Source organism: Amblyomma maculatum, chromosome 11 (genome assembly GCF_055883805.1).
Source record: "Amblyomma maculatum isolate TAMU_Amacu chromosome 11, ASM5588380v1, whole genome shotgun sequence".
NCBI classification, from domain to species: Eukaryota; Metazoa; Arthropoda; class Arachnida; order Ixodida; family Ixodidae; genus Amblyomma; species Amblyomma maculatum.
The window spans coordinates 116920220-116947604 of NC_139354.1; the positions used below are offsets into that span (position 1 = coordinate 116920220).

A 27385-nucleotide genomic window follows, 5' to 3' on the forward strand; every position below is an offset into this window, starting at 1 on the left:
TGAATCGTCCTCAACCGGTGACGACTCTGAATGGAATGTAATGGACGCTCTGAACAGTGAAGACTCTTTGTCGACGTGTTCACTCAGCAGTCGAGAACGTAGGAATGTAACTAGGAGGCAACGATGCGTTCAGGAAACAGAAGAAGAACGGCAACGACAGCTTGAAAAGGAGCCACGTTATTATTGCTTTCGCAACCTACCGGGCTTAACTAATGCGAAGCCCCAGCTATTTTTTTCACTATTCCGTACTTTGATGCCTCTAAAGGCTTCACGTTTGGGCTTGTTGGTACATAATGCGAATAAATACGAAATGGCACAAAATCAGGAAAATACACTCGCCCAGCGTTGTGTAGATGTTCTGTGAGCCTTGTGTCCGCTCTTTCCCTGCATTTTTGGTTGCGCCACTTATTTCTCAGTGCCATTTGCTCTAGTTGCTTCTAAATTCGCTGGTTTTCGTAAGGAAGACAACACACACATTAGTGGGCCAGCCTGATTAGGCGAATGCTCTGTTTCTTCCCCATTAGAGCATAGCAAAATCTTCTTCAATGTTTTATCAAGAGTGCTGTTATAAACTTGTTTAGCCGTGCATTTTGTACTTGAATGTACGTCTTCAGGCGAAATGATTTCCACAGAGCAAGGGAAGCGGAGAAAATTCTAGCTATGGCCAACTGCTCCCGAGTTATAGGAAGAGCTTCAGCCAGAGCGAGGAAAAAGGAATGAGGAGGAAGTGTACGATTTCCTCTGCAGCCACTGAGAATGCAGGAGAGTCTCACGGTGCAGCTGGACGCCGTACTCGTGTTGAGAAGTTGCTGCCGTGCGGTGAGGCGCAAGATCAGCAGCTCTTGGATTCCACATGGTGTCAAGCACTAATAATGCTCTTGTAGCCAGACCATATCAACCGGTAGCTAGGATATTTAGGGCTTCCAGAGTGGCTGTTCGGGACAGTTGGTTTATGGTTAACCAGATGACGGCAGCGGAAATAACAAGGACTAAAGTAGCTGCTGTTGTGCCGGTGGGGTTATCACACAGTAGCCCACCGTCAACAGGGTTGTGCCAAGGAGTTGGTTGCGTAGCGCTCGTCACCCGTTTCGTGAACGAGGGCTGTCAGCTCTCTGGCCGGTAGCGATGAATCCGAGTCGGCGCTGGTGAGATGAAAAAAAGGCTTTGTACACTATTTACAGGTATTTACACAACGAATTCGGCTCGGGGGCCGAAAGCTAACATAGCCGTACGCGACTGTTCTCGCGCAGCGACGGCCGGGGAGATTCCGCCGCGTCCGCTCTCTCAGGGAGCAAACTGCTCCCGATGGACGCTAGTGACGAACTCACACTCGGAGTCTCGAACGGAAGCACTTGAGTCTCCGTAACCGAGAAACCGTTGACGCTCAAAATGGTCCAATCCGACGGCAGCACTTTCGCAGGGCCAATGGGAGAGCTTGCTGCGCTCTTGCTTCAAATATGCCGCGGGGCGAGAAGGGGTCCACTGCCAGGGCCACGGCGCCGTGCTGTCTGGGCGCTCAGCTCATGTTGAAACACGTCGCTTCTCTCCCTTTGGTACGGCTCGCCTCCAGTGCATTAGTGCTTTGCAGAGAAGTATCCGGATTTTGTGAAGGAGGCGTTCGCCAAAGAAGTTTGGCGTCCGGCTGAATTTCTGGGCGGCTTTGGCCAGGCACAACAGCATGCACTGGCTCATAATTTTAGCTCTTATTCTTAGTTCTAAATTGTCGTTCGCCCCAGTAGGAAAAGCTACACAACTGTCAAAATAGACAAAATACTATACAATCTTGTCCTAAGGCCAGGAGTTTTTACTGTTGTGTAGTGTTTTCAATAGTGGTCTTTCTCTTTTGGGGGTCTTAGTTGTCCGCAGTTCTGTAGTACCTTTCTGTGCTCACTACGCAAATTTGTGATTTAAGTGCAGAAACATTTGTAGTCATAGTTACAGCAGTCATAGCAAGCTCTCTGTCAAAAACTCTACTTAACTTCTGTTGTAACAAGAGAAAAATGTGTGTAGATTTTTATTGGGGTGCAAATTATTTATTTTGTTTGAAAGGATTCGAAAAGGATTAAATGGAGAACACTTTTACCGAAAATTTATAATGCAGATAAGGCTCGGCCTTTGCGGCCGGTAGACCGGATTTGAACTTTAAAATTGATAACAGGTGTTTGCACATTTGCGTCGGTTACTAATTCTTCTAACCACTTGAACAGTGGTTAGAAGCAGAGCTAAGATGTCAAAGACTGGCTCATAAAACATTATTGACAATAAGTGGGAGGAATAGAGAAGTCAGCTAGCGTGCCGCAGGCCGTGGAGACCTTTGGCGACGCCGGCCCATTCGATGACCTTGAACTGAATGCCAGGGTCATCGCTGGACCTTAGCTTGTCCCAAGCTTCTTTAGAGGGATCAGGCAAGAGTTCTGAGGGAGGCTTATGGGCTTTGCACGCCCAGATGATATGCTCAAAGTTATCTTTCTCCCCGCAAAATCGGCAGAAGGGATTCAAATCCTTATTTATGAATTTTGATATGTAGTTTGGGTTGGGGAGGGTCCCCGTTTGTAGCTGCCTCCATATGACTTGTTGCTGTCTGGTCAGTGTATTATGGAGTGGTAGGAGTGTTCTTATTGCTTTGTAATGTGGGGTGAGTTCGTGGTATGACACGGCTGGCTCACCGAAAAGTTCCGGTTCGTAATTTTGCGTCACCGCTCGGCCGGCTAATTCCCGAACGTACTGGTGGGCAGCCTCATTTCCCGGATTCCCCGCATGAGCTGGGGTCCATATTAATGTCAAACAAAAAGCAGGGCATATGCCTGGGAGGTGGTGGGGAACGTAGAGGGTTGGTTCGATTGAGCAGACAGAATAAGCGGATCTCGTGAGCGCAGTAAGCGCGCTGATGATGATGATGAACTGGTGGCCATGCCCTTTGAATCGGGTGGACACTCACACAGTATCCGGCCAGAGTGCAGAGTTACACAGTTACGCGTACACATAGTTGCGCAGTTACACACACACACACACACACACACACACACACACACACACACACACACACACACACACACACACACACACACACACACACACACACACACACACACACACACACACACACACACACACACACACACACACACACACACACACACACACACACACACACACACACACACACACACACACACACGCACATAAGTCACATTGGTCACCCACATACGCACACACACAAGCGGATGGATGGATGGAATATAGGAGCGTCCTCTTTGAAACGGGGTGGTAGCAGTAGCTATTGTGCTCATTTTTCTCCCTATATCTTAATTATTGATTTAGAATGGTTAACTAAACCAACATTCTAATTATTAAACTTTTGTTCCTACATTACTAACATTATGTCACTTCTCTGCTTTTAAGCCACCTATCTTCCAGTCGTTTTTTGCTAGTTTCCACCGCCGGTTTATTCACCCGGCCACTGGTATCTCTAAACCCTAGAGCTTCAGGAACAGTGACTGCGCCTGCATCAACTTCCGGATAGATACCATTATATTCGAGTATAATATTGTCAATTGTTTCACTGGAGTTACCACATACAGCACATGCGTCATCTCTATTGTTAAATTTCTTTTTGTAGCTGCGTGTTCTAAGGCACCCTGATCTAGCTTCAAAAAGTAGGGCACTGCCTCTTGAGTTATCAAAGAAAGCTTCCTCCCTGATCTGCATTTTCCACTTTCGTTATAATTCCACACTCTGTTTCTTTTCCATCGAATTTATCCGATTTTTACCTTCTGTGTTTTTCACCTGTTGCTTAAAGCTCTTTATTTCTCCGTCTTTGTGACTAGCATACTTACTAGCATACTTACTAGTTAGTTTCCTAGTTCTTTCCTCCATTGTGAGTCAACGCTTTTGAAGTACAGGTATCTAAAATACTTTAGCTGCCCATCTGTTACTGTCCAATTTCCTCAGGCGTTCCTGATATAATGTTTTACTCTGAGCTTCCCGTACTTCGAAAGATGCCCAGCCCATATATCCCTGTACCGCCTCATTTGTGGTTTTACCGTGGGCACCTAGTGCTAATCGTCCAACGGCTCTCTGATTTATTTCTAATGACTACTGTACCTCTGATTTTAGGCTCAAAACCGCATTTCTGCGTTGCTGGGCAGAGAAAACGCCACCTAGCGGCCTAGAAAGACAGCTGGAATTTGAAACTGCGGAAAACTTGAACAGAGCATAAAACTTACATGGGGCCACGCTGTTGCCCAACATCATGGCTAGAAGACGGCAAAGCTTTCAAGACGACAGCAACGAGCGCCGCCTGTATACACTGGGACATGCGTGTACGTGCGAGTGAGGGTTCGAACTGTGGCACGCGCTTTGCCGCCATAAAGTGTACGCAATGGGTGGGTGGGGCGGATCAGCTGGTAGAAAATAAGTGGAAATTCATATGCAGAGGTCGAACATTCGCTGCGAAAGACTGCTTCGCCCCGGTGAAAGGTGCCATCTCATTATATGTTGCTGCGGACGTAAGCATAACGGCCAGGACATCAAGAGCCGACCAGAATCGGTTCTCAACATCATACGGAGGGATTCTCAGTGGCCTGATGAATGACAGCCACCCTCAAGAGATTCAATGCGCCAGGTTTAAACGTTGATCTTAAGTCCAAGAGTCTTTTTTTTTTTCGAAGTGTCTAAAGGTACGTCCGACGTATCCATTCGATTCTCGTAAAGATACGGCGGACGTCGATATACAGGCTCATGGCTATATGCACGTCGAACGCGGCCACATTCCGCTTGCTACGCGTGAATGGATCTCATCCTCTATAATGATATCAGCTAGCCGCGACTCTCGATGGGGTGCTACGAAGAGTGCATCCGTTCTAACATAGATCACGGTCTTCACCTAGGGTTGTGTACGGCAAACATCGCTGTCAAGCACATAGCTGCAGGCGATATACTACGTACTGCACCAGCTCCACCAGCTGGCATCGAGATACGCACATTCACGAGCAGCTTTCGCTTCGCACTAAACTATCACCTCGATCTGCCCGTAATGCGAGCGAGCTATACCTAGCATTTACGCTGTCTTAAGTCCTGCATCGACCTCCGAAGATCTAGCGCCGGCACAACACACACACACACACCTCGCCGTGCAGCTGACCATTCGGCAGTCCAAAGTATGTATGTGAAATGGCATTATGCTCGTTCCTGACATGCAGACCGAGGAAACAGGATGTTTTTAGCTAAATTCTTCGTTTAAATTCTACCTCAGAGCCGTGGCAGAAGACATGCCGAATCTACTAGAGGCCTGCACATCGACTCGTCGAGGCGAAGACCTACTGCACCGCACCGCAAGAGTGCACAACCGGAAAGCCGGAAGCATGAATGATTCGAATCCCCTGTAAACAGCAATGTTCTTTGGTATATAGGGGAAGACTAGACTAAAGTGCTTAGGCTGCATCTTTTCCTTGTCGTTGAAGTTTGCGTACATGTAGTTTAAACCCCCGCATGCTCGAGGTTAGCGTGACCCGACTGAACGGCCGCGCAGCTTTGAAACGATCGGGATCGATATGCATGCATCGCCGGACTTAGGTACGCGGTAGAAAATGTGCGCTGCACATTTCGTTGAAGAAGCTGACTCTTGGAATTTTGCAGAGTGTGCCATGCAAGTGATCGTTGCTACAACCACGCATCCATGCTCTCACGGCTGGCCTACCCCGAGGCGCATAAATGTTCAACCGTGGGCGTATCAATGATCGGAGAGAGGACAGATTTTCACAATATTGGGCGCGAAATCGATAGCTACCAGTGCTCAGTGTTAGAGAAATTCTGCCTTGATCATGCGCAATTCAGTGTTTCAGGTGTGGTCAGTAGATAAGTTTGAACAGTTCGCCTTTCAAGTCAGCGGCGCCAGCGATGGATCGGCGGAGCGATTTTCCACGCTACACCGCTGTCTTGCTAGAAAGTCTATCTAGGCGGCGTTTGACATTCACCTGCTTTTTGTTGGCCCCGTAATTGAAAGCAACGCCTTCAGAAACGCGTTAAATGTTCAAAAATGTATTCTCTTCAACAGTTTCACTCCAGGCTGTCAAAGCAGGCGGACGTTGATAACACAGTTGAGCACTCCAGTCTTTAGAAATCTGTACAATCACCTTCAGTTTGTAAAATTATTGGAATAGGTCACTTTCCGATCGCTGGGACATAGACCCTCATGACAGCGCTGTCACGTGAATAAGGATCACACCAGGCCGAAAGCTTGTCTCATATAACATAGCTAACCAAGGTATACCTTACAGCATTGTGTTGATTTTTATGGTGCCTAAGCGACTAATGCTGCCATGCACCAAGAACAAGGTTTAATGTATTTATTTTGTGTGTAATGACTAAAATGTTCTTTAGGATGTAGCTTGTTTAGGAACATTTTAGGAAACCAAAAATGCAGGAAATTTGCACGTCTCTCCTAGGATCATGCTGGGATGGAAAGGGATCTGTTGCAAATTGTACAAAATGTTTCCTCTTTTCTCGACTCTGGCGCACGTGTAAGATATGGTTTATTGTTAGTTCATCTCCACACTCCTTGCATATTGGTTTGTCCTCTTTCATAAGTATGAAGCTGTGTGTGAGGTTTGGGTATGTGTTTTGTGAAGATGACCTAAAATGTCCTCCATGTTGTGTTTTTGATTACTGCATGATTTCCATTCCTTAATGACAGGTTTGACAAGTATAGTTTGTAGTTTATTTCAATGTTTCAAAAATCCTGCCATTTCACTCTCACTTTTCTTTGTACAAGCTTCTTGGTATCTTCATGCAGCATATTCACCCTCTGTAATTTAGCATTGCGTCAAGGTAACCTGGTTATTTCTTTTCATCACCTTTCAAGACTACTGTCCCGATTTTATAAAGTTTCCGACGACAGGAACTCCTTGGAAGTCATAGAAATAAATGAGATCCACAATCATGAGATATCTAGGGTATGCATATACATGTCCATCGCTCAGTGGAATGGCGTCAGTACGCTGTTAGAACAGGTCTTGAGATAACAACAACCATTGTCTGAGGTGGTCCTTTAATGGGCATTGAAATGCTATGTAACTACAGGTACTGATAGAACTCTTGATCATGTTATGTGATGATGCGATCCTTGCATGAATATAGGTATACATTTCAGAATCTGCAGTGCACCACTTGACCATTTGCCACCAGTTTGTGTGAAAATGTATTTTTCATGCATGTTAACCAGTATTTAACAGATGACCCCTGTGCACAAGCCAAAAGTGCCACGAGCCAAATGTCACGAGGCCACACGACATGGCAGGAGCTCTAAAGCCAAGCTTTCAAAGTTATATTTGAAATATTTCAGCTTCAACGTTTCAGCTCCAATTAAGAAAGGTTGAGGCTTACAGAGGTCTATGCCAGGTTGTCTATCACCTAACAGGGCAGCCTACGACCGTATGCTAATGAGTATATCTGAGATAACAGAGACGTGAAATAAGGAATTAGTAATAATGTTTGTAGCAAAGGGCATGTAAATTAACGAGAATCCACAGTGGGATGTGCAGACAAGAACCATTAACGCTGGCACACCATACCCTTACAGGTGGAGATTAGGTTCAATGCAATAAAAAGCTGTGCTAATCAGACACGGACGAAGGAAAGGTAGGACGCACAGGAGATTAGGAGTCTCCCTAATTTTTTGTCTGCTCAAAGCTTGTCATTTCCTTCGTTCTTCCAGATGAGGAAGATGTGAAAATGATAGCATCCAAAATGCCAGAAACCATCGTTAACAAGGATGCTGATCCCAACAGCGTAAAAAGGAATTTCAGAAAAGATGGGTGACTAGTAATGCTGGCAACAGTTGAAACTAAGTAGAAAGGCATGAAATTGAAATGCAACATATGCAGAGATATGTTGCGAGATGACCAGTCTGAGGTGTGCGACATCTGTCTTCGTTAGTTTCATCAAGTGATTGGCCAAAGCAGATGGGGCTTGTGGTTTTGTGATAAGTGCAGTGTAGTAGCATAGATGCAACCTTGCCCATTAATAATTCGAGTGGAGTAAGTGCATTGTTTTGTTTTGTTCATGGTTTCCATGAAAACATTATGAGAAATTTTTTCCTAGAGAATGTTTGCTGAAATGTGAATATAATGTGCAATAAAACTAGTGTTTTCTTGCTGTTTACTTTTCCTTGTATACATTAGTTCTGTCAAGAAAACCACAGGCTAGAAAGAAATGTAATGGCATGCATTTTGATACTTGGCCCCGTTGTGCTGGCTCAGTAGTTAGAGTGCTTGGCTGCTGAACCCAAAGATGCAGATTTGGTTCCAGCCACAGCACGGGCATTTCAATAGAGGCGAAACAATAGGCCGTTATGCACCGTGCGGTGTCAGTGCATGTAAAAGAACCCCAGATGGTCGAAATTATACCGGAGCCCTCAACTATTGTGTTCCTCATAGCCGTAGTTATTTTGGGATGCTAAACCAGATATATATCACATCATACTCTGAGTAAGATGCTATTCATGGTCAGTTAACCATGCACTAAATGATCAATTTTTTTCTGCACGGCACGGCTGTTGTACAATTTTACTTTAGCCTTCATGAAGAATATCACACTGGCTCCACATGGCCTTCTGTTGACCCTTGATATGCGTCACAATCACACATCCGAGTATGTATTTGTCTAAAGGCACTTATGCATGCAAGGAGGGGACCGTTACTTTCCACTTGTCAGCACTGAAATGCATGATCCACATCATTTCTGTAATTCAACTGCTTGCTATTTGAACTGTCCAGCATTGATGCAAGTTTCAAAGAACTGCAATTAGCAAATTAATCTAAGCAGCAAACCATGCCAAGAACTGCTTCGGTTTCATCTTTAGCAACTGTTTGGGAACTAAAATTAGCCAAATGTTGCAAAAAATAGATGAGAGGTTACAAAATCTAAAAAAACAATGCAGCCTACCTGTGGCATGTAGGGTTTCACATCCTAAAGTGACATATGTAGCTATGAAGAATACCGTAGTGGAGAGCTCCAGACTAATTTGACTGCCCGGGCTTTGTACTTTGCATTGACATCTTGCAGAAAACAGAAGCATTTGCATTTCACCTGCACCAAAGTGCGACTGCCATCACTGGTATTAAACATCACGACCTTGGGGCAAGTAGCCTAACGTGCCACTAAGATGTCGCAGCGTGTACGTACATGCTATACATGTCAACCTTTCTAGCAATAAAGCTGTCACATGCATGGCAGATATTCATGTTCAGCTTTGGACTGACAAGTTTAAAAGTGTACTATTTGTGTTTGTCTAGCAAGAAAAACAAAGGAAACTAAGGAAAAACGAAAAAAAATGAACATAATATGTTGAAAAAGCACTAGTCATTAACACATAAAGCATATTCGTTCCTTTATTAATGATAAAGTGGCCTTCAACAATAGTACAAAGCTTGAACATTTAGAAAGGTGCTGTGCCAGGCAGCTATTTTACAGAAACCTGAACCATTTCACCTGTAGTAATGCGCATCCCGGCGGTGTGGGCTGGGCACTTATTTTTCGGTCCACTCCAACATGCGAAAACTGCGTCATGTGCATTCCCATTTTCCGAGTTTTGAGCTCTGTAGTACAGGCTAACAAATTGTCGATGACTTATTTTCGTCTGATTGTTGCACAGCGCGTGTAAATAAATTACCACTGCACCTAATAAACACTGACATGCACGCGCAACATCGCCGATCATAAACGGACACACTCATGTCCGTCCGGACATCGGCGCACTCATCACAGCACTCTTCGTATAGTCTCACACAGCACTCTAGTAGGACGTAATCCGTAATCACAGCATCTCACGGTAAGCACAAACCACACCTCCAGTTGTACAACAAACACGAATGACGCGATGCTTAGGCTAGAGACACGCCGGCGGTGCCCAGCTTTTTCAGCGCCGCTTGTACTACGTAGAACTTGCAGCACCAAACCTCAATGCGAGCAGAAAGCGATGCGTTACGTGACGCATCTCATCACAGATGGAAGTGAGGAAACTTTGAAGAATCAAAACTACATAATCACATAACGACCGCCGTAGACGTTAATCCACATAATAACGAGGACCAAATGAGCGGGCGTGCGGGCCGCGGGCTGGCTGTCAACACCGCGATTACATGCGCTTGCGCTCTGGTCGTGCTTGCCACCCTGCCGCGGTCCAACTCACGTAAACCTATCATCATGCCATCACGTATTATATCACCCATTTTAGGCACTATTCTTGCCACTGTACTATTCTTTGTAATTTCACATTTCACGCATTCAGTATGCAGTACATACTTCTTGCCCCTCGCACGTACACCTCATACCAACTTCGATTTGGCTACATATGGCTACCATGTTGTTGCTGCATCTAAAAACGTTGGTTGCTACAACCGTGCTACAACCTACAACCACATCTGGGGATCTCGGATCCGTCCGGCTTTCCCGACGGATCCCAAGGCCCATATCGGAGAAAAATGCGTTGGGTCCGTCGGAAGAACCCTACCGATCGGGTCCGTCCGCCGTACCTCTGAAAAATATTTCCCGGATCCGTCGGACGGATCCCGAAGAAAAACGCACCGGGTCCGTCGGACGTAACTTTAGCCACAGCCTTTTTTTTTTTTTTGCATCGACGAATAGCGGCTGCAACACTACAGCTCTGTCGCCACTTCTAGCGCAAGGTTGGCATCTTAATCGTCTGCACTGGTGTTCAAGGACGAATTTAGCGCAATCAGCATCATCGCTTTTGTTCCTCTCCCCACACCCTGCTAAGAAGCAGGTTCCAGTTTTCAAGGCGACCACGAGCGGCTTCTGCGAGTCGACCGCAAATGAGCAAACAGCGGTATAGAGGAACACGTGTTGTTTTCTCCGGATCGCCGAAGCATCCTTTTATATTTTAGTTCGGCCTTTCTGTGGTGCTACGCAGGGGAGGAAGGACGTAATCCGGGAAACGAACTCCCACAGAAAGAGGTCGGGAGCCGGAGTGGGCGTGCTCGAAACTCAAACACGTATAAAACACCTGCCTGTCGACGCCACGACTGCAGCTAATTTACGGCGAAAGCCTTTTGGTGTCGGTTACTGTGACATTCGTCCTCGATCTTTCACATTTGGTGTTCGGAGCATTGAGGCTGGCTCATATGGACGTGACTAAATGAACTCTTCGACAAGCGGTAGCAGTGTGGCGAAAATTTTCCAACTTGCGCTGTAAGTAAACTTGTAGCTCTGTCCTCATGAGACACATTGGTCTCCCGAAGAAGCATTTCTTGTCGCGACGGCAGAAAAAGCTTTCGTTTTCGATTACGTGGACAAAATGGCAGAGCGCAAAACGCACAAGGTCAGGTCTCATCACATGCAGCAATGTCAGAATCGTGTCGGGACGATGTCCATTGGATCCAAGGGGGACTTGCTTCGCAACGTTGTACATGAATGTGCTTTTGCTCATTCATCGGACAAAGCTTTCGGTATCCCTTCTCTTATTCATTCACTTTTAGTGACACATCCAGTAGCTTGGTCTATGTCTCATTATATCAGTTGTTTTCACTTTCGAGTATTTCCACAGCTGCCGTGATAGTTTACTTTTTGCAGAACAATAGCGGGCAAGGGAAAATGGGAGGTTGGGAGTGGGTCGACAATACGCTGACCATGACAAGAGGACAAAAGCCTGCCTCCTTCCCTTTCCTGCCTAGCCTCTGCCGCATTGCCCTGTCGTCTCAAATTTTCGTCGAACCGTTGAGTGTTACTATGTGCATTTTTTTTCGCTAGAGCGATGCTTGTGTTGCAATTATCACTGCATTATAGTCGCCAATGAGGCAGACTGCCTAATTGGTGTAATTTTTATGCTCGCTTGTTTGGCGCATTGCCCTAGATGAGCGTGTCTGTGCGTGCAGGTGTCTCGGCTGGAGCGCGAGCTGGAGCAGCTGTCGAGCCAACTGGACCGCTCCAGGATGGAGACCGACCGCCAGGCGAGCGCCAAGCTTCGCGAGAAGAACGCCCAGGTGGCGCAGCTGCTGGCCGACCTGCAGGTCTGTTACGCAGTAGCAGCTTCCTCGTCTGTCTAACTGGAGATATAATCTCCCACCAAACCCCTTAATAGCCACGTGTCGCCTTACCTCTGCGGGTATCCTAATTTCATGGTAGCTGTTTGGGTGAATATTCGTCACGACGCTTCAAAGTAGAGTAAAGTAGAGCATCAGTAGAACTTTAAAGACGCACTTGCCTTCTGCTGTCTCTAAGGTAACCGGGGATTCACAATTTTCTATAAATAAAAAAGAGACGTGAAAGGAGGATAACGACAGAGGCTTAACCTTGGGAAGTTTTTTATTGGCCACTCTAGTAAAACACCCACGGATACTCGCACAACAGGGACCGCCGGCCTGCGTGATGCGGAGTAGGCGACATACCAAGGGCCAACGACGGTCAGAAGAGTTTTGACATCAAGGAAGCCAACAGCTAGCAAACTCAAGGAAAGCATATATAGGGTCATCAAGGCCGAACACCAAGGTCATTGCACACAGCCCGAAACGAACGCTATCATGTCGCGATATTAGCACTATCAGTCGACCATCAATCGTATTTGAAATCGTGGTCATAGATTCGCTGTAAAAGGCATGAGTCCAGTATAACTGCAAACTTTCAAGGCTAGACTGCAATATGGAAAGATGTTGCTTTGATTTCAACGGCTTGTTTTGGTACGCTCCGTTCGGGAAGCTTCCAGATTTTGTGCCAGCTACACCAGCGATAGGGCGAAACAAGTGCGCAACGAAGTGAGACAGATATTCATTCAATGTTCGCTTCGTTGCCAAAACCATTTGCCACCGAATTCAGCGAGTATGGCCGTCTGTAAAAAAATTTGCGAAAAGCGTGGGTGCTCTTTGTCAATTCAGAACGGGAGAGGAGATTTTAGAGGTTTAATAACCACATATTTTTGGGTTGAATGACGATTAGTTTTGTGAATTCTAAGTAACTTCAGTCTACAGCCGTACATTCTAAATTTTAACGGTTTCAGTACCCACTTGCGAACCGCTACTACCCCAATGCTGTGCTGGCCGCGCTCGACAGTGCCGCAGAAGTGCGATCTCAAGTCTTCCTAATGTTTTATAGTTGGAAATACTGAAGTAAGATCTTCGTATTACTGCGACATATCTGCAAAAGAAATGATAGATAGTTACGCGTACTAAATTGGTGTCATATTTGCAAAAAAAAAAAGATTGTTTTTTACGCGTTCTAAATTGGCCATTCTTTTTTATCCACATACTGCCCCAATCTCATAAAAAAAGCATTTTCTCGAACTTCGCGCAATAACTAATGACTGAGCTGCGAATACGTGCAGGGTGTTTACGCTCCACTCTCTTCTACTACGCTCAAACCGGGCAAGAAAGCTTTAATCATTGCTAGCGAGCACTAAGAGGACGTGAAGGGAGACTACAATGTAAAGAAGCGCTCACTCACATCTCTACGTTTATTCTAAAAGCAACAACAGTATATACAGCGAAAGACAAATACACAATGAAAATTAAAACCTTTGTCTTTGTCATATACTTTTGCGTTCGAAACAATGAATACGTGCCAGCTTGCCCAACTTACGACGAGAATGCTGTAAAGACGGCTGTTAGTAGTAAACAGAGCATGATAATGACTGTGGTCTTTGCAAGAGTCTAAGCGCTTTAAATAGTAGTTCACAGTAACTAAAAGGCCCTTCCCCATGTAGTGCCAGGCTTACGACTTGGATATTTTACGGAAGGCCTACTTATATTGACCTGCAGGGACAAGAAACTCAATGCGTTTAGCAGAGCCTCACCAACTATACTGTTCTTGACCAGCTTATAAGCGCTTTTTTGTTTTCGTTTTTTAAGGCTTGCAATTTTTATTATAAGATGTATGTAGATATATCTTTAGAACAGGCCACAGGCTAAAAGCGAAGAAACTTGAATATGCTTGTGATCTTTAAAAAATTGAGTACATGCAGCCGTGGCGGATCACACGCGAGCTTGTAATTGATATTGCCAGAAAGTGCAGACAATTACCAGAAATGGCAACATTGCAGTCGTCGAATGGTAAGAAATTTTGTTGACAATGTAGACTATAGACAATTCTTCTTTTCCAGGCTGCGCGAAATCTTGTACCAATGCACCTGTCACAGCACAATGGGCCCCAATCAGATGAGTCTAGCTGTACTGTAAAACCTGAAGCGGGTTCCTCTATGAACTGGCCCGGAAAGGCAGTAGGTCAACGACACTATCGCACTCGCGGAGCGCCTCTTCGGCGTAAGATGAAATGGTGACACAAACACTTCCTGCGAGTCAAGCTGTTTATTGCAATTGCTGCGCCATCGGGTCACCGTTGAGTTGTTTTCCCCTAAGCACGCTTGCGACGACCTGACGACCTCTTGGCAGTGGTTACACGGCCGCGAAAACGCTTCGCTTCGGTCCTCGTCTTAATGCCTGCGGCCTTCGAGCCGCAGGGAGGGCGCCTGGAGGGCGCTTTCACCTCACCCTGTAGGTCAAAAAGGAGCACCAGTCATACAGCACTGAGGGTGCATGCCGGTTGGCGGATTACGCTTGGTCGCTGCGTATCCCACAACGACGATTTTTTTGAGTGCCGTTTGCCATCTGAAAAAAAGAAAGAAGAAAAGCACTTAGCATCCAATGTTGCAAGGGTGCGAAATTCCGCGCACTCGCACCAACTACACCAAAGCTACGTTTTCCTCTTGCCAGTTGTTTCAATACGATTGTGCAAGCTTTCTCAGTGTAAACTTGTGTTCATTTCTTTTTGTTTTTTAACGTGCACTGACATCGCACAGCTGTTGCGGCTGAAGGAGGAAACGAAAAGAAAATGCACGGGTCTGCTACTGGCTCTGTAGCTGAGCCACCTCAGCTGCCTCGTGCGGACAGAAGGGAAAATAGAGAAGAAAGCAAAAGAATAGGGGCAGAAAGACGCGCGTCGCAACAGGGCCCATATTCCGAGTTTGCGTTGTTATCCAAGTGTCGATATCTCACGTGACCTCGAGCCATCTGATTGGTCAAAACGCCGGAACTGAGTGTTGCCACTGCGGAACCGGAAGAGGTGGCAAAATCATGCTCCGGCGTTTCCTCCAATCAGGTGACTCGAGGTCGGAGAGATAGCGACACTTTCGATAACGCCGCAAAGGTATTCAAGGACTTGTTATTGGGCTAGTTGGTGCAGCATTTTTCAAAAATGGACGAAGCGCTAACAACACATTCACATGAAAGAAGACACGGACAAGCGCTCACTGACAACTGATCTTTTATTGAAGGGAAACACACATTATATAGGCACACCGGGGCGGCGCTATATAATGTGTGTTTCCCTTCAATAAAAGATCAGTTGTCAGTGAGCGCTTGTCCGTGTCTTCTTTCATGTGAATGTGTTGTTAGCGCTTCGTTCATTTTTGAAAAACGCCGCAAACTCGAAATACGGGCCAGGTGATATCTACCACCGAAAATGTAGCGAATGCAGTGACGAACTATAACAGATAAACATATGGTGGCAGGCTGCCCCTGCCGCAAGTGGCAGCGACCTACCAGTCCCAGCCCCTTAGGGCCAGGAGCAGGCACCTACACGCACCCCCAGATAGTCGAAATTACTCGGAGCCCTCCACTACGGCACCCCTTCTCTCGTTCCACTTTAACTCTCTCCCTTCTTTTACGGCGCGGTTCAGGTGTCCACAGAACAAGTGTGACAGATACTGCGCCTTTCTTTCCCTATGAACAAGTTATTATTTATTTTATTTTTGTTTTCCTTTTTTTCTTTTCTTGCCTACATGAAAAAGGATTAGTCCAATAAGCGTTGGTGTGATGATAGTTCAACCACTGCTTTTTTCTTGCTGTGTCAGCCTGTGTCAAGTGTATGGGATCCTTCACCTCACCAATCCGTTTGTGCACCTTTTACTTTACGGTGCCCAGTATCGATGTAAAAGATGCTGAAAGTGAATTTGAATTTGTTGCGAGAAAGAGAGCGGGATAGGGCACATAGCCCTCGTCTGAGTTTCCAGCCTAGACGCGGGAAATCTCGATACGCAGCCTTCTAGCGTCCCAGTAATGGCCCAGTTTGGTCGACCGCCTCGGCTTCGGGAGGTCACAGGTTCGGAACCCACGGCCGACCACCCAACCGGTAATAAATGGGCACTGCCTTTCCCCCACCTGGCGGCCGGTTCTCTTAGGGGGAGCGCCGCCCGGAAGGGGACTTTTCATATCCCGCTGTGGCCTACGAATCAGTCGCCCTGTTAAATAAGTACTTTGGTTTGGGCTACTTAATTCTTAGCCACGAATTAATAAGAAAATGCCGCGAGTGGGACAAGGGCAAGAAGGAACGTAAACGAACAGGACTATCGCCAAATGTCTTGTTGGTTTATGTTTCTTCTTGTACTTGTCCCATTCGCGCCGTTTTCATGTTTCAAACGCCCCGTTAAATCCCCACAATTTCAAAACCTCTACAATGCCGGAAGCGGCTTGGCGGATAAGCTTCTATTGCCCGTTTTATAGCCCAACCCTAACCAGGGAGATGTCTGTCTTTAGAATCGTGCCCTTTTAGAAGGGAAGCGAATGAGCAGGAATGGGACAGAGAGCCGCTAAATGTTTCTGCGTCGCAGGACGCCGACGCGGACCGCCAGTCTCTGCAGTCACAGGTGAGCGAACTGGCGGCGAAGGTGGCCGATGCAGCGCGACAGATGGATGACGCTAGCGACCAGCTGCTGCGAACACAGGTGAGTTACTCCGCTGGTCGCGGCAAATAAGAAGAACGTGACTCGAAACACACAATGAAAGGTACACCTGGAAAACTGCGGGTTCGCGTGCAAATAATGGTAACTAATGGTAATGGTAATGGCACCTTGGTCAGCCATGTCAACACGTGCAAGTGCGAGCCTCGACAAGAAGAAGCGAGGATTCTAGGCAGACGCATGAACAAAGATGTCAGACTATTGTTGTAATCAAGAGTTCGACGAAACATCGTCTGGTCAGGTAGTGACAAAGAACGTTCTCTGGCACGTGTGCTTGCCAGAGAATGAATCGCTTCTAGGCGTTTGTGTCTAGTCTTTGATAATTCAGACCACTCATTGCACACTCAATCGAACGCAAGGGAATCTACCATCTGATTATGCAAGATCATTACAATGCATTTTGAAGAAGCTATAAACTCATGCTTTATGTCTGGTTTCTTCATTGTGAACAAGGAAGCCGTAGGGCTTCCGAAACATTATTACGTTTTAATAAACTTTGACTTGGTAAGACTATTGCTGGAAGCCTTTCATATAAGGAAACCGGCAACCATATCCGTCAGCGATACTTAAGTGAACTTGTATGTGACTGATTACGGTTTTCTATGTCAAGGTAGTGCGAGGCGATAAGCCATTGCTGTGATAAAGCACCTCGAGTGAATGTGGGCGTAGACTGAGGGTATACATACATGTGCCTCTCTTATGCAATAAACAATTGGAAGTTGGCGCCTGTCCGTTGTTCCTCCGCCTCTCCCTTTTGTGTGGGAATGTTTGGCGCCAAGGCCTTTTCCTAAGTTTTAAATGATGTAAAACCAACCAGCCCACCAAGATACGCTATTGAAATAATGGTAATAACTTTTCACTTATCTCAATTTACAAAACCATTTTTCAGCCCGCCTAAGCTAGAAGGGTTAGCTTGTGAGTGGGACAGGTTCGCTACCCATTCGCGTTTCCAGCAGCGCGGTCGGACTACTCTGCATTTTCGTAAATGTGGAGAGCAATAATTTGGCATTACTTTGTATTCTTTATAGCTCATTGCTTCTTTATCCCTGTATTTATGAGTTATCTACGTTTACTGTGACTCAGGCATCGTATTCCTCAATTCATATTCTGCATTTTGTGTTTGCACTGCTGGCGTTTGCAGTTGTGCATTTACGAGTCATCTCCCGGTTTCTGTGATGGAGACATATCACTGCTTGTGGCCCATTTTCTACTTTGTGTTAGCATTACAGACGTGTGCTGTTAATTTCGCGTGTTGGTGAAGCTTTATATCGACTTTTTCAAGTGGGTGTCTGCGATCATGCGAAAAGCAGTAGCCGGCGTCGCTTTCGGGGTCCAAAATCTCATTTTTCCACTCTTGTCGATACAAATAAAAGGTCAACTTAGCCGCTAAGGGTGACATAAACGACTTATATAAAAAAAAAAGGACCATGTGCAGTGAGCAAGAACTAGATAAATTTTGGGATGCTCTCGCTGCATGGCAGCAAATGCTTTATTGTCGCTGCTCTAGTACCGAGTGTGACTTGTCTTGGCTTCCGCAGGAGGAGCTGGACTCGCTGCGCGAAGAGCTGCGGACCACCCACGAGGAGCGTGCTTCGTTGACTCGCCAGGTGAAGGTGGCAATTCCGGTAACGGTATTATACAGCCGCTGTGACGGGGCAGTGATACAGTAGAGACTTTTAGTTTAGCGCTACCGCTTACCGCTACCGTCTACCGCTACCGCGCGCCGTCAACCGCTCACGCACTGATTGGCCCCTGCCTGCCGAATCCACTGGCATTTGACTGGAACGTGGCTCCACCTGCCGTCATCAGTGTGACCTGCGCGGTAGCGGTAAACTAGAAGTCTCTATTAACGCGACAGCGTTAAAGGGCTTGTTTTCCAGAAAGTTCGTGACGTCAGTGTTTCCGCCGTTGCGAACGATACATCCCGATCATGCCACTGGCAAGTGGTAGTAGGCAGGTAAGCGCGTCTGGCCACTGATTGGTCGGCGGATTGTGTGGCGTCATGAGGAAGCACGACATGACAGAGTTGGCAAGGCTGTCAACAAGGATTGCTCCTTTGAGATGGGGCGGTAAAATGCGAAGTTATTCGATCGAAACCCTTGGATCCAGACGCATCTCTTGTAGGACATACAAGTATATGAGACTCTGCGGGAACAGAATTGCTTTGGGTGGGGCATGTACATGCGGTATTTCGATTCTGACGTGACTGCTTCGGGGCCGAGTGTGCTTAGGTGTAGTGCTGACAATATGACTGCGCCTGCTTCGTGCACTGTGGCGGCTGCATCGTTAAAACTTAACAGTGATCGTGACCATGTGTGGTGGCGTTTGCGTTCCATCCTCATTCCTACAGAGCTTGCTTTCAGCCATGTCTTTAGAAGCAGCAAGAAAGAAGTTAACGAAGACGGTCATACAGCGCAGCATGTGCATGCCATCATATATTAACTATCATGAAACCTATGTGCTCATGCTCACGTACTTGCTATAATAAGGGGTCTGTTAGTTGACATTAGTGGCGAGTTTTTATGACCGCAAATTTAGAAGAGCTTTTCTGCGCCTTTCGCGCAATATATGGATGGCTCGAGCCAAGACGTTTAACTTTTAAATTGCGTTAGGTGAAGAAGTTTTGGAGCAGAAACTTCAAAGAAAGCAAAGTCTAGTTTTTGAAATCGATGTTTGATCTAGACGTTTACTTGTATCGAAGGCACCTTTTTTTTGTTTGCGGAAAAATATTGATAGATCAAGTAAGTATTTTTCAAGCAATGCTTCAACGTTTTACTTGTAACGCTCAGGGACCAGCCTTTTATTGAGCATCCCACAACAAAATTAAGTCTAGGGAAATCATTACAGAATGAAGTTAACTAAGGCGCCTCAGTTCTGTCTCCGGAAATTGATTATCTGTTGATTGAACATTTATTCAGACTCCATTGACCTGCAGATAATTGGCTTCCTGTTGACACACATTGAGTTGAGTCTGAAACGACCTGCAAGCAATTCGTTTACTGTGGACACATATCAGTTCACAGCGTTTTGGCATCGCATTGAACGGGCTCGTACAGCTTGAGCGCATATGTGAATGTTAGACTCTGCAAGGAAACAGTGAACGTTAAAATGTAATTCAATGGGAACGTTTAAAAGACAGCTGATTGAATCCAGCCCTAAACCGCCCACTACGGCTCGGAAAGAGCAGCACAAGGGGCGGCGAAAATTAGGTAGGTCGTTAAAGTTAAGTTCGCAGGAGTCAATTGGATTCAGCTAGCACAGGACTGGGTTAATTGGAGGAATATGGGAGAGGCCTTCGCCCTACACTAGTTATTGTCCATGTGGTGATGATGATGATGGCTTCTCTACTACGCTGACTTTCCTCTCCCCGCAGGTGAACAGCCTGCAGGATTCACTGTCCGAGGCTCAAGCCCAGATTGGTGTCCACAGCGAGTCCGAACAAACGGAGGTCGTCGCCCTCAGAGTAAGCGAGTAAACGATTGGAACCAATCGAGGGATCTGTGGCAAGCTCAAAAGGGGTCCATCTTGGCACCAGTTGCATAACCGACATGCATTGTGCTAAGCCCGACAGGGATTACCGCCTCACAGCCAGCTCTGTGCTAACGCTCGTCCTTGTCTTGATTCTCTGTGTTCACGTAGATTATAACACTGAAAATGCATACTCCGCAAAAGAACAGAAAAATGGAATGTAACCCTCTGCTGCCGCATTAAGTTTTCAGAAATCGTGTGTTGCATTTTCAGGTTGAATGAATTACATTTTTCCGATTAGGGAAGACACGAGGCATTTCCGTGATGCAGCCTCTACACCGGTTGGTGCAGGAGGAGATGGTGCGCAAGGAGGAAGAGCTGGACGTGTACCGTGCCCGGTTGTCAGCCCTGGAGGACCGACTGGCAGAGATGAGCGCCGGCACCGAGCACTCCACCATCGGGCTGCTTAGAGAGGCAAGCTACACAACTTAGCCGTTGATTCATGGTTTCCGCGCAAACTAGAATATTATCGCGAAGCACTCATCTAGCTATCCAACTCCCAAAGGCTATGCTGTGCGTGATCGCCGCTCAGTTGGCGGAGTCGTTTCCACACTACTGTGACTACGGTGCCTAGAATATACTGATTAGTGTGCCGCGCGTCGGAACTTCCCCAAAGTAGGGGGTGGCTTAGTTTACAATGACTGCCACAAGTCGGTAATTGAGGGCGCTGCGAACAGTTAGTGTGCTAAGACATCATCGTCATTTTATAAACAACGTTTGGTATAAAATGTTTTATATTTCACTTTTATATTTTTTTGTGGGCTAAATTTAGAACATTATAATTTATTGCTATACAAGAGAACGGCCATACCTGTCTCAGCCTTCAGCAGACGATCTCGTTAAGCAGGAGCTTTCTCTTTGCAGAGGATATCGCTTGTGCAACTTCCGTTACCTTGTGTATGAGTGCTCAATTTTGTTTGTACGTGTTATTTCTCTGGTGCATGTTTTATTTATTTTGCGTTCCTTTCATTTGTGATAGTGAATACTCATCGAAATGCCGTCTCGCAAGTATCTTAAGGTAAAGTGGCCCTTCAAAGAACGGGTATGTTTAGTATCTATGTGCCAGAGTGGATCTCTTTCAAGCGGGGAACATGTGCACATGTTCACGGCTCCGGTCGACGCTGCACGACTTGCAGATGGGGTAAAGACATTAAGCGGGCAAATGGAAGACGCACACATGTCGAACGAGTCTCTCGTGATTCGACCGAGAGCGCCTCGGCCGGCTGCCTGACAGACACGCATACTCGTTGAAGTTGAAGTTGAAGTTGAAAGTTTTTTTTTCGAATCAAAGAACAACATACAAGAATGTACAGCGAGAGGTCCCATGGTACACGACCGCAGGTGGGACCTCCCATGGTAATAGATTTTGATAGGCAACATAAAGCCACTGTAAAAAATCGCGGTACAATCCGTACCACACCTAGATTATTCCACTGCAGGAATGCATACGCGCTGGCCCATATTCTTTTGGTACACAAAGTAATAGGTTGTGAGGAAATTTAGTTTGAATAACGCGTATGGTGTGGACAAAGGAAATGACAAATTATGGCGAAAGGAAAGGTGGAAACGTAATTCCTGTTGTTGAAGATAGCGTCATCTGGTAGGCTGTATATCTGAGTATAGCAGCCCCTGCCAATCATCGGATGATATGCATCGGAGCCCCCAAAAGATGCTATTGTTTCATCCGTTACATGTAGTGAGGGCGACACTGAGAAGAATATTGATCGAGAACACCACGTGACCTGGCACCTGGTGAATTCATATTCTTTTGGTACACAAAGTAATAGGTTGTGAGGAAATTTAGTTTGAATAACGCGTATGGTGTGGACAAAGGAAATGACAAAGTATGGCGAAAGGAAAGATGGAAACGTAATTCCTGTTGTTGAAGATAGCGTCATCTGGTAGGCTGTATATCTGAGTATAGCAGCCCCTGCCAATCATCGGATGATATGCATCGGAGCCCCCAAAAGATGCTATTGTTTCATCCGTTACATGTAGTGAGGGCGACACTGAGAAGAATATTGATCGAGAACACCACGTGACCTGACACCTGGTGAATTCAATTCAAAATTATAAATCTCTTTTTGCACAGCACACTTTAGTAAAAGCAGGAGGAAGGTGCTCAGCGATATTACCGTTCCTCGGAATTATAAATATATAGGCGTTCTCTACTAAACAACCAAAAATTAGCACTTTTTCACCTTCAGTTTTCAATAAAAGAAAGGTTCGTTGAATCGACACAGTTCATGCAAATGATTTCGTTACTTTGAATTAATGAAATAATTTGACCTTGGGCCGCCTAGGAGGAATTGGGATATTTCTGTTAAATTGTTTCGTTAAATCGAGTCCTTGCTGTATTTCAAGAAAAATACATTCAATCTGGCCTAGTCCGTCCACCAGCTGAGCTAACCCGGAATATGAGACGTTGTTCCGAGAAAGAATTTACAAAGAACACGAAGTGTAAGTCTGTGGAGGGGGGGGGGGGTAGATTTGCAGTAAGATAGTGATTACTCAGGGACAATTCCAGCAGCCCCGCCGAGCTGGCTCAGTGATTAAAGCGCTCTACTGAACTCATGGACGCGTATTCTATCCCATCCGCGGCGGTCATTTTCAGTGGAGGCGTCCCTTATATTCTGAGACGCTTTAGGACGTCAGGCCCTTTACCCAAACAAAGTCAATGATTTAAACAAACGCTCTATCCGTCAACACAGTCGGAGGATGTCGTCTGCCTGCAACGTGGAGAGTTTGCATTGCTATATAAAGTCAGATACTCGCAGATGGAACATAAGATTGAGGTTATCAGAATTCGGCGATAACATCTGAGGTGTGTTACCTGCACTGTCCCCTGTCCATTCCTTCGTGTTTGTTTTTTTCTGGTCATTTATCACCTTTCCTATGCCAGCGTTTAATAACACCTTTTATCAACACATCTGCTTCAAGGGGGTTGTTTCGAATGAAGTGGAACAGCCGAGCACGTGGTTCTCCTCCTATCGGGATGTCCAATGCTTGTTCCCGGTTCAGATTTCAGTTCTACTTTCCTTGGGCCTCGCAGAGTCTAGAGATCGACGCTCTCGCAATCTTGTTAAAAATCTCTAACTTTGTACAGAGTTCATAATGCTTGTATAGAACAACTAAACTGCACAATCTGATCATTATCCGGAACCCATGTGGTATCTAGCGATAGCTCCACGTTCCGAATGGTTTTGGTATAAGGTTTGGTTTGGTTTGAGGGTTTAACGTCCCAAAGCAACTCATGCTATGAGATACGCCGTAGTGGAGGACTCCGGAAATTTCGACCACCTGGGGTTCTTTAACGTGCACTGACATCGCACAGCACATGGGCGCCTAGCTTTTCGCCTCCATCGAAAAGCTGCCGACGAGGCCGGGATTCAATCCTGCGTTCTTGGGAACAATAGTCGAGCGCCGTAACCACTGCGCCACCCCGGCGGGGTGGTTTTGGTATAAGCATGCCTAATTAGGCTCATATGCTTACGCCATCCTTTTTTGCTTGGCTGCTTGGCGTGGCGTTTGGAGCCATTTTCGAATTCCGGAGCACGCAGCTTACGATTTCTAGAGAAGTTTTTGCTCTCTATGCAAATGACAGGGCAAAGATATAGCAGAACGCTTAAGCTTCAGTTAAGAGCACGCGGAAAAGGGCCTTTAACATCACATTTTCATTCCACGAATGTTTTCCATCCGGAGACTGGCCCAGACTCTTTAGTAAGTTTGTCTTCGCGGAAAAAGAAGTCTCAGCATCTGCTCCACTTCTCGGGGGACGCACACGCTGGAAATGAACGATATGCAACTGTTGGTGCATATATTTCGCCGGTTCGAATCCCTGTCACAAACTAGCCTTCTAGCAGATTGATTTTAAATGGGAAGCGAAATGCTATGGCGCCACACTAAACTCTGCACAAATAACGCTAGCGTCAGTTTTAATACGAAATCACTTCCTTTCTACCGACGCAGGTTTCTAAATTCTGGTATTCGGCGATAGCTTTTTGGCCGAAGAAATTCGATAAAATACCGCGTAATAGAGGTGCCTATCGCTAGCAACCGCACTGACAAATGCTTGTGGCATGCGTCCACGGTTGCCAGCTGTAATTTGCACGGTACAGCTTTCTTTGTAGAGACAGGCCGAAAGCGGAGTGGTTCACGTGCAGGCCCTGGAGGAGCGAGACCGGCAGCTGTCGCAGCTGTCCCAGTCCCTGGCACAGGCGACGCGAGACCTGGAGGACCAGAGTGCCATCATCGAGGCCCTGCAGCTGGAGCGGAAGGGGGATGACGACGAACCGGCGGCAAAGAAGGGAACTGGCCGCTGGCTTGACCTGCAGCGCAAGCTCCGCGACAAGAGCCTTCTACTGAGGTTGGAGGATTACCCCTTTCCGCCACTCGTTTGCTTTATCGATTTGTTCAATATTTGTATCACTATTTGGGGGTGGTACTTAAATGAGCGATCTGCGAAGGAGCAGAAACTTCATCACGTTGTAAAGAAAACCAAGTCAACGATTGGAATGCCTGACAGGACCAAGCGGGAAGCGTAGATATTTGCTCCTCATCTTCGATTGGGACTAGGGAGATTGATGACAAGTTTGTCATTCTTATGCTCAAAAGCTCCAACATGCAGCTCTGTCATTTCGCTTGTGGCCATAAATGCGCGCCAAGCTAATTCTTGAATTTTGTTTTACTCTACTCAGCTACTTCTGCGTTCGATATTAACATTAAAATATTAAGAATAAAAACTACATTTGAACGGGCCCGAAACAAAAACTGTGGGCGCGAGGCCGACTCGGAGGCAATCATTAATATATTAAAGGCATCATCGTTTTCGTAGGGAGAGGGCTTCTAGAACCATGCTGAGAGGAATGAAAAAACGAGTGTGATTCAAGAAAACTGACAATGTGTAAAAAATATTGAATATTTTGTATGAAATGCTCGTAATAGATATCGGTCGATAGCCAAAAGGGAGTGTTTATTACCAGATTAAACAACAAAAACCACCTTACCTATCTTGCATTCAGCCGCTAGCTGTTACCCGACGACTGCTGAAATCTTTTAGTTGAAATAATAGAATACATTTAATAAGTTTAGAAATTCAGCGACTGTTTTAAAGAAACCTCCCCGCAGGTAGATTTTGAACCTGGCCGATGCATGGAGATCGGCTTCACTGACCACTCCATTATACCTCTGAAGTCTGTCGTTATTTTTTTTTAAATTTCTGTTTACAAGGAGAAGTACAGCGGGCTGAAATTCAAAAACGATGTACAGTAACACTGAAAGCAGCAGAAAAAACAGTCTTCACAGTGATTTAAAATCGTTAAGATTAGCCAGATCGATCAAAACTGGCATCCATCCAGGGTTCTCTCTTTTTTGCATTGTAGTACTTAATGGGCATGTTAGACTTCAATTAGGATGGAGGAAGCCTAATTCAGATCTTCAGTCTAACTTCGCTGAACCGGTTTGAAGAACGCGGTTACCGCAATGGTGTACGAGCTAAGCTGCAGTCTTTCACACTGTCTTGGGATGTTGTTGTCCTCACCGGCTTCATCTGTTCTGACAAAGTTTCACTAAAGACCTTAATCAGGCCTCCTTCATCCTCGTAAAATGTCTAACTCAGTTAGCTAAACATGTCAAAACGTGGCAAAGCAAAGTGATTCTATATTAAGCGAGCTTCGGTTACTTGCCTATAGTCAGTCACTTCGTCGCTGCTGTGCTGTTGCGTCACTTCTGGTGGCTGTGATGACGACGGTGTTGTAAGAGAAGGAGTAGCAGTCAAACGATGCAAAACTCGGCTGCGTGTGGCATAAGTGGCGAAGCAATTTAAATGATGCAGCACGGAGCGAAATGAGTGCTAAATATTGCGTCGCAACTATATCCATGCTTAATCAAGCTTAACCGCCACCTCATTTTTTCAAAACATTGGGGTGTCTTCCGTGCTCATACGGCTTCGTTTTGGAGTTTAATGTCCCAAAGTGACTCAGGCTATGAGAGACGCCGTAGTGGAGGACTCCGGAAATTTCGACCACCTGGGGTTCTTTAACGTGCACTGACATCGCACAGCACACGGGCGCCTTGCTTTTTGCCTCCACCGAAAAGCGGCCGCCGAACCGCGCTCTTGGGAACTGTAGTCGAGCGCGCCCAAATCATTGCGCCACCGTGGCGGGCTTTCGCGCTGATAATTTCTTTTTTTTTTTCAATTTAAAGGGCAGGCGTGTAGCAAAAAAATAGGAGGACATAAGAGTAGAAGAATAGCATGTTCAGAAGGGAAAAGGCTCGGACAGGTCGGTTTGTTGGGCAGACAGGACAAGCGCTTATCCCGTCTTGTGCTCGTCCTCCGTCCCTCCCGCGCGTGTTTTTGTTTGCTGCATCTACTTTTTTACTACATTTTTAATCTTGATCTACTTTTTTTATAGCTACGACAGACTGCGACGCAGTGACTCAGCACTTTTATCATGGTGGACTACGCCTAATGACTTTTAATTTTAGTTATAAAGGGCGACGACGCCTTGTAAATTCATGTAAATTTTTTTTCTTCTTTAATTTTATTATTTATTTTTGTTTTATTTTAATGATTCGACATTATTTAGTTGTTGTAATTTTTTCTTTCTTTAAGTTTATCAGTTATTTTGTTTTATTCTTTAATCATAATTCCTATTTGTTAATATTTCATATTAATTATTTCTCATTATCTGTAACTATTCAACCAATTATGGCTTTAGTATTAATCACTAATCGCCCATAACACTTTTCAATAATTGCTTAGCACTCATCAATGAACTACACGCCTTCATTTCCGCTGCCACATTCCGAACACCACTGACAACTCCAGACAACACCCGAACTGAAACTGGTTGGTGGCTTCTCTGCTGAACGAGCTTATGCGCTTCGCGTTATAAAGGACATGCTCTTTTCACGTGCGAACATTTCACATGTGTCGCAAAAAAAATAAAAATAAACACGACCCCTTTTTGCTGCGCAGGAGCGTTCAGCAGATGCTTGACAAAGTCGAGGAGGAGGCCAGGCAGAAGGACAAACAACTGGCCGACGCCGTGGCTACCGCCCGAAAGTACGAGCTGGTGAGTGTGAACAATCAAAAAGAAATCGGTCATGTCGTGA

At 45.9% G+C, this 27385-nt stretch overlaps 1 protein-coding gene across 1 annotated transcript in view; it reads left to right on the plus strand.

The window, feature by feature from the left end:
• The first annotated feature begins 11383 nt into the window (after nt 1–11383).
• LOC146174816 (uncharacterized) overlaps nt 11384–27385 on the plus strand; it is a 212297-nt gene continuing 196295 nt past the window's right edge. Inside the window, exons 1-8 of the mRNA XM_084585459.1 lie at nt 11384–11422; nt 11892–12026; nt 16613–16726; nt 18280–18348; nt 20115–20204; nt 20561–20683; nt 24433–24635; nt 27249–27345. Of these exons, the coding sequence (XP_084441585.1) occupies nt 11384–11422; nt 11892–12026; nt 16613–16726; nt 18280–18348; nt 20115–20204; nt 20561–20683; nt 24433–24635; nt 27249–27345 (870 nt within the window). The remainder of the gene's footprint in view (nt 11423–11891; nt 12027–16612; nt 16727–18279; nt 18349–20114; nt 20205–20560; nt 20684–24432; nt 24636–27248; nt 27346–27385) is intronic.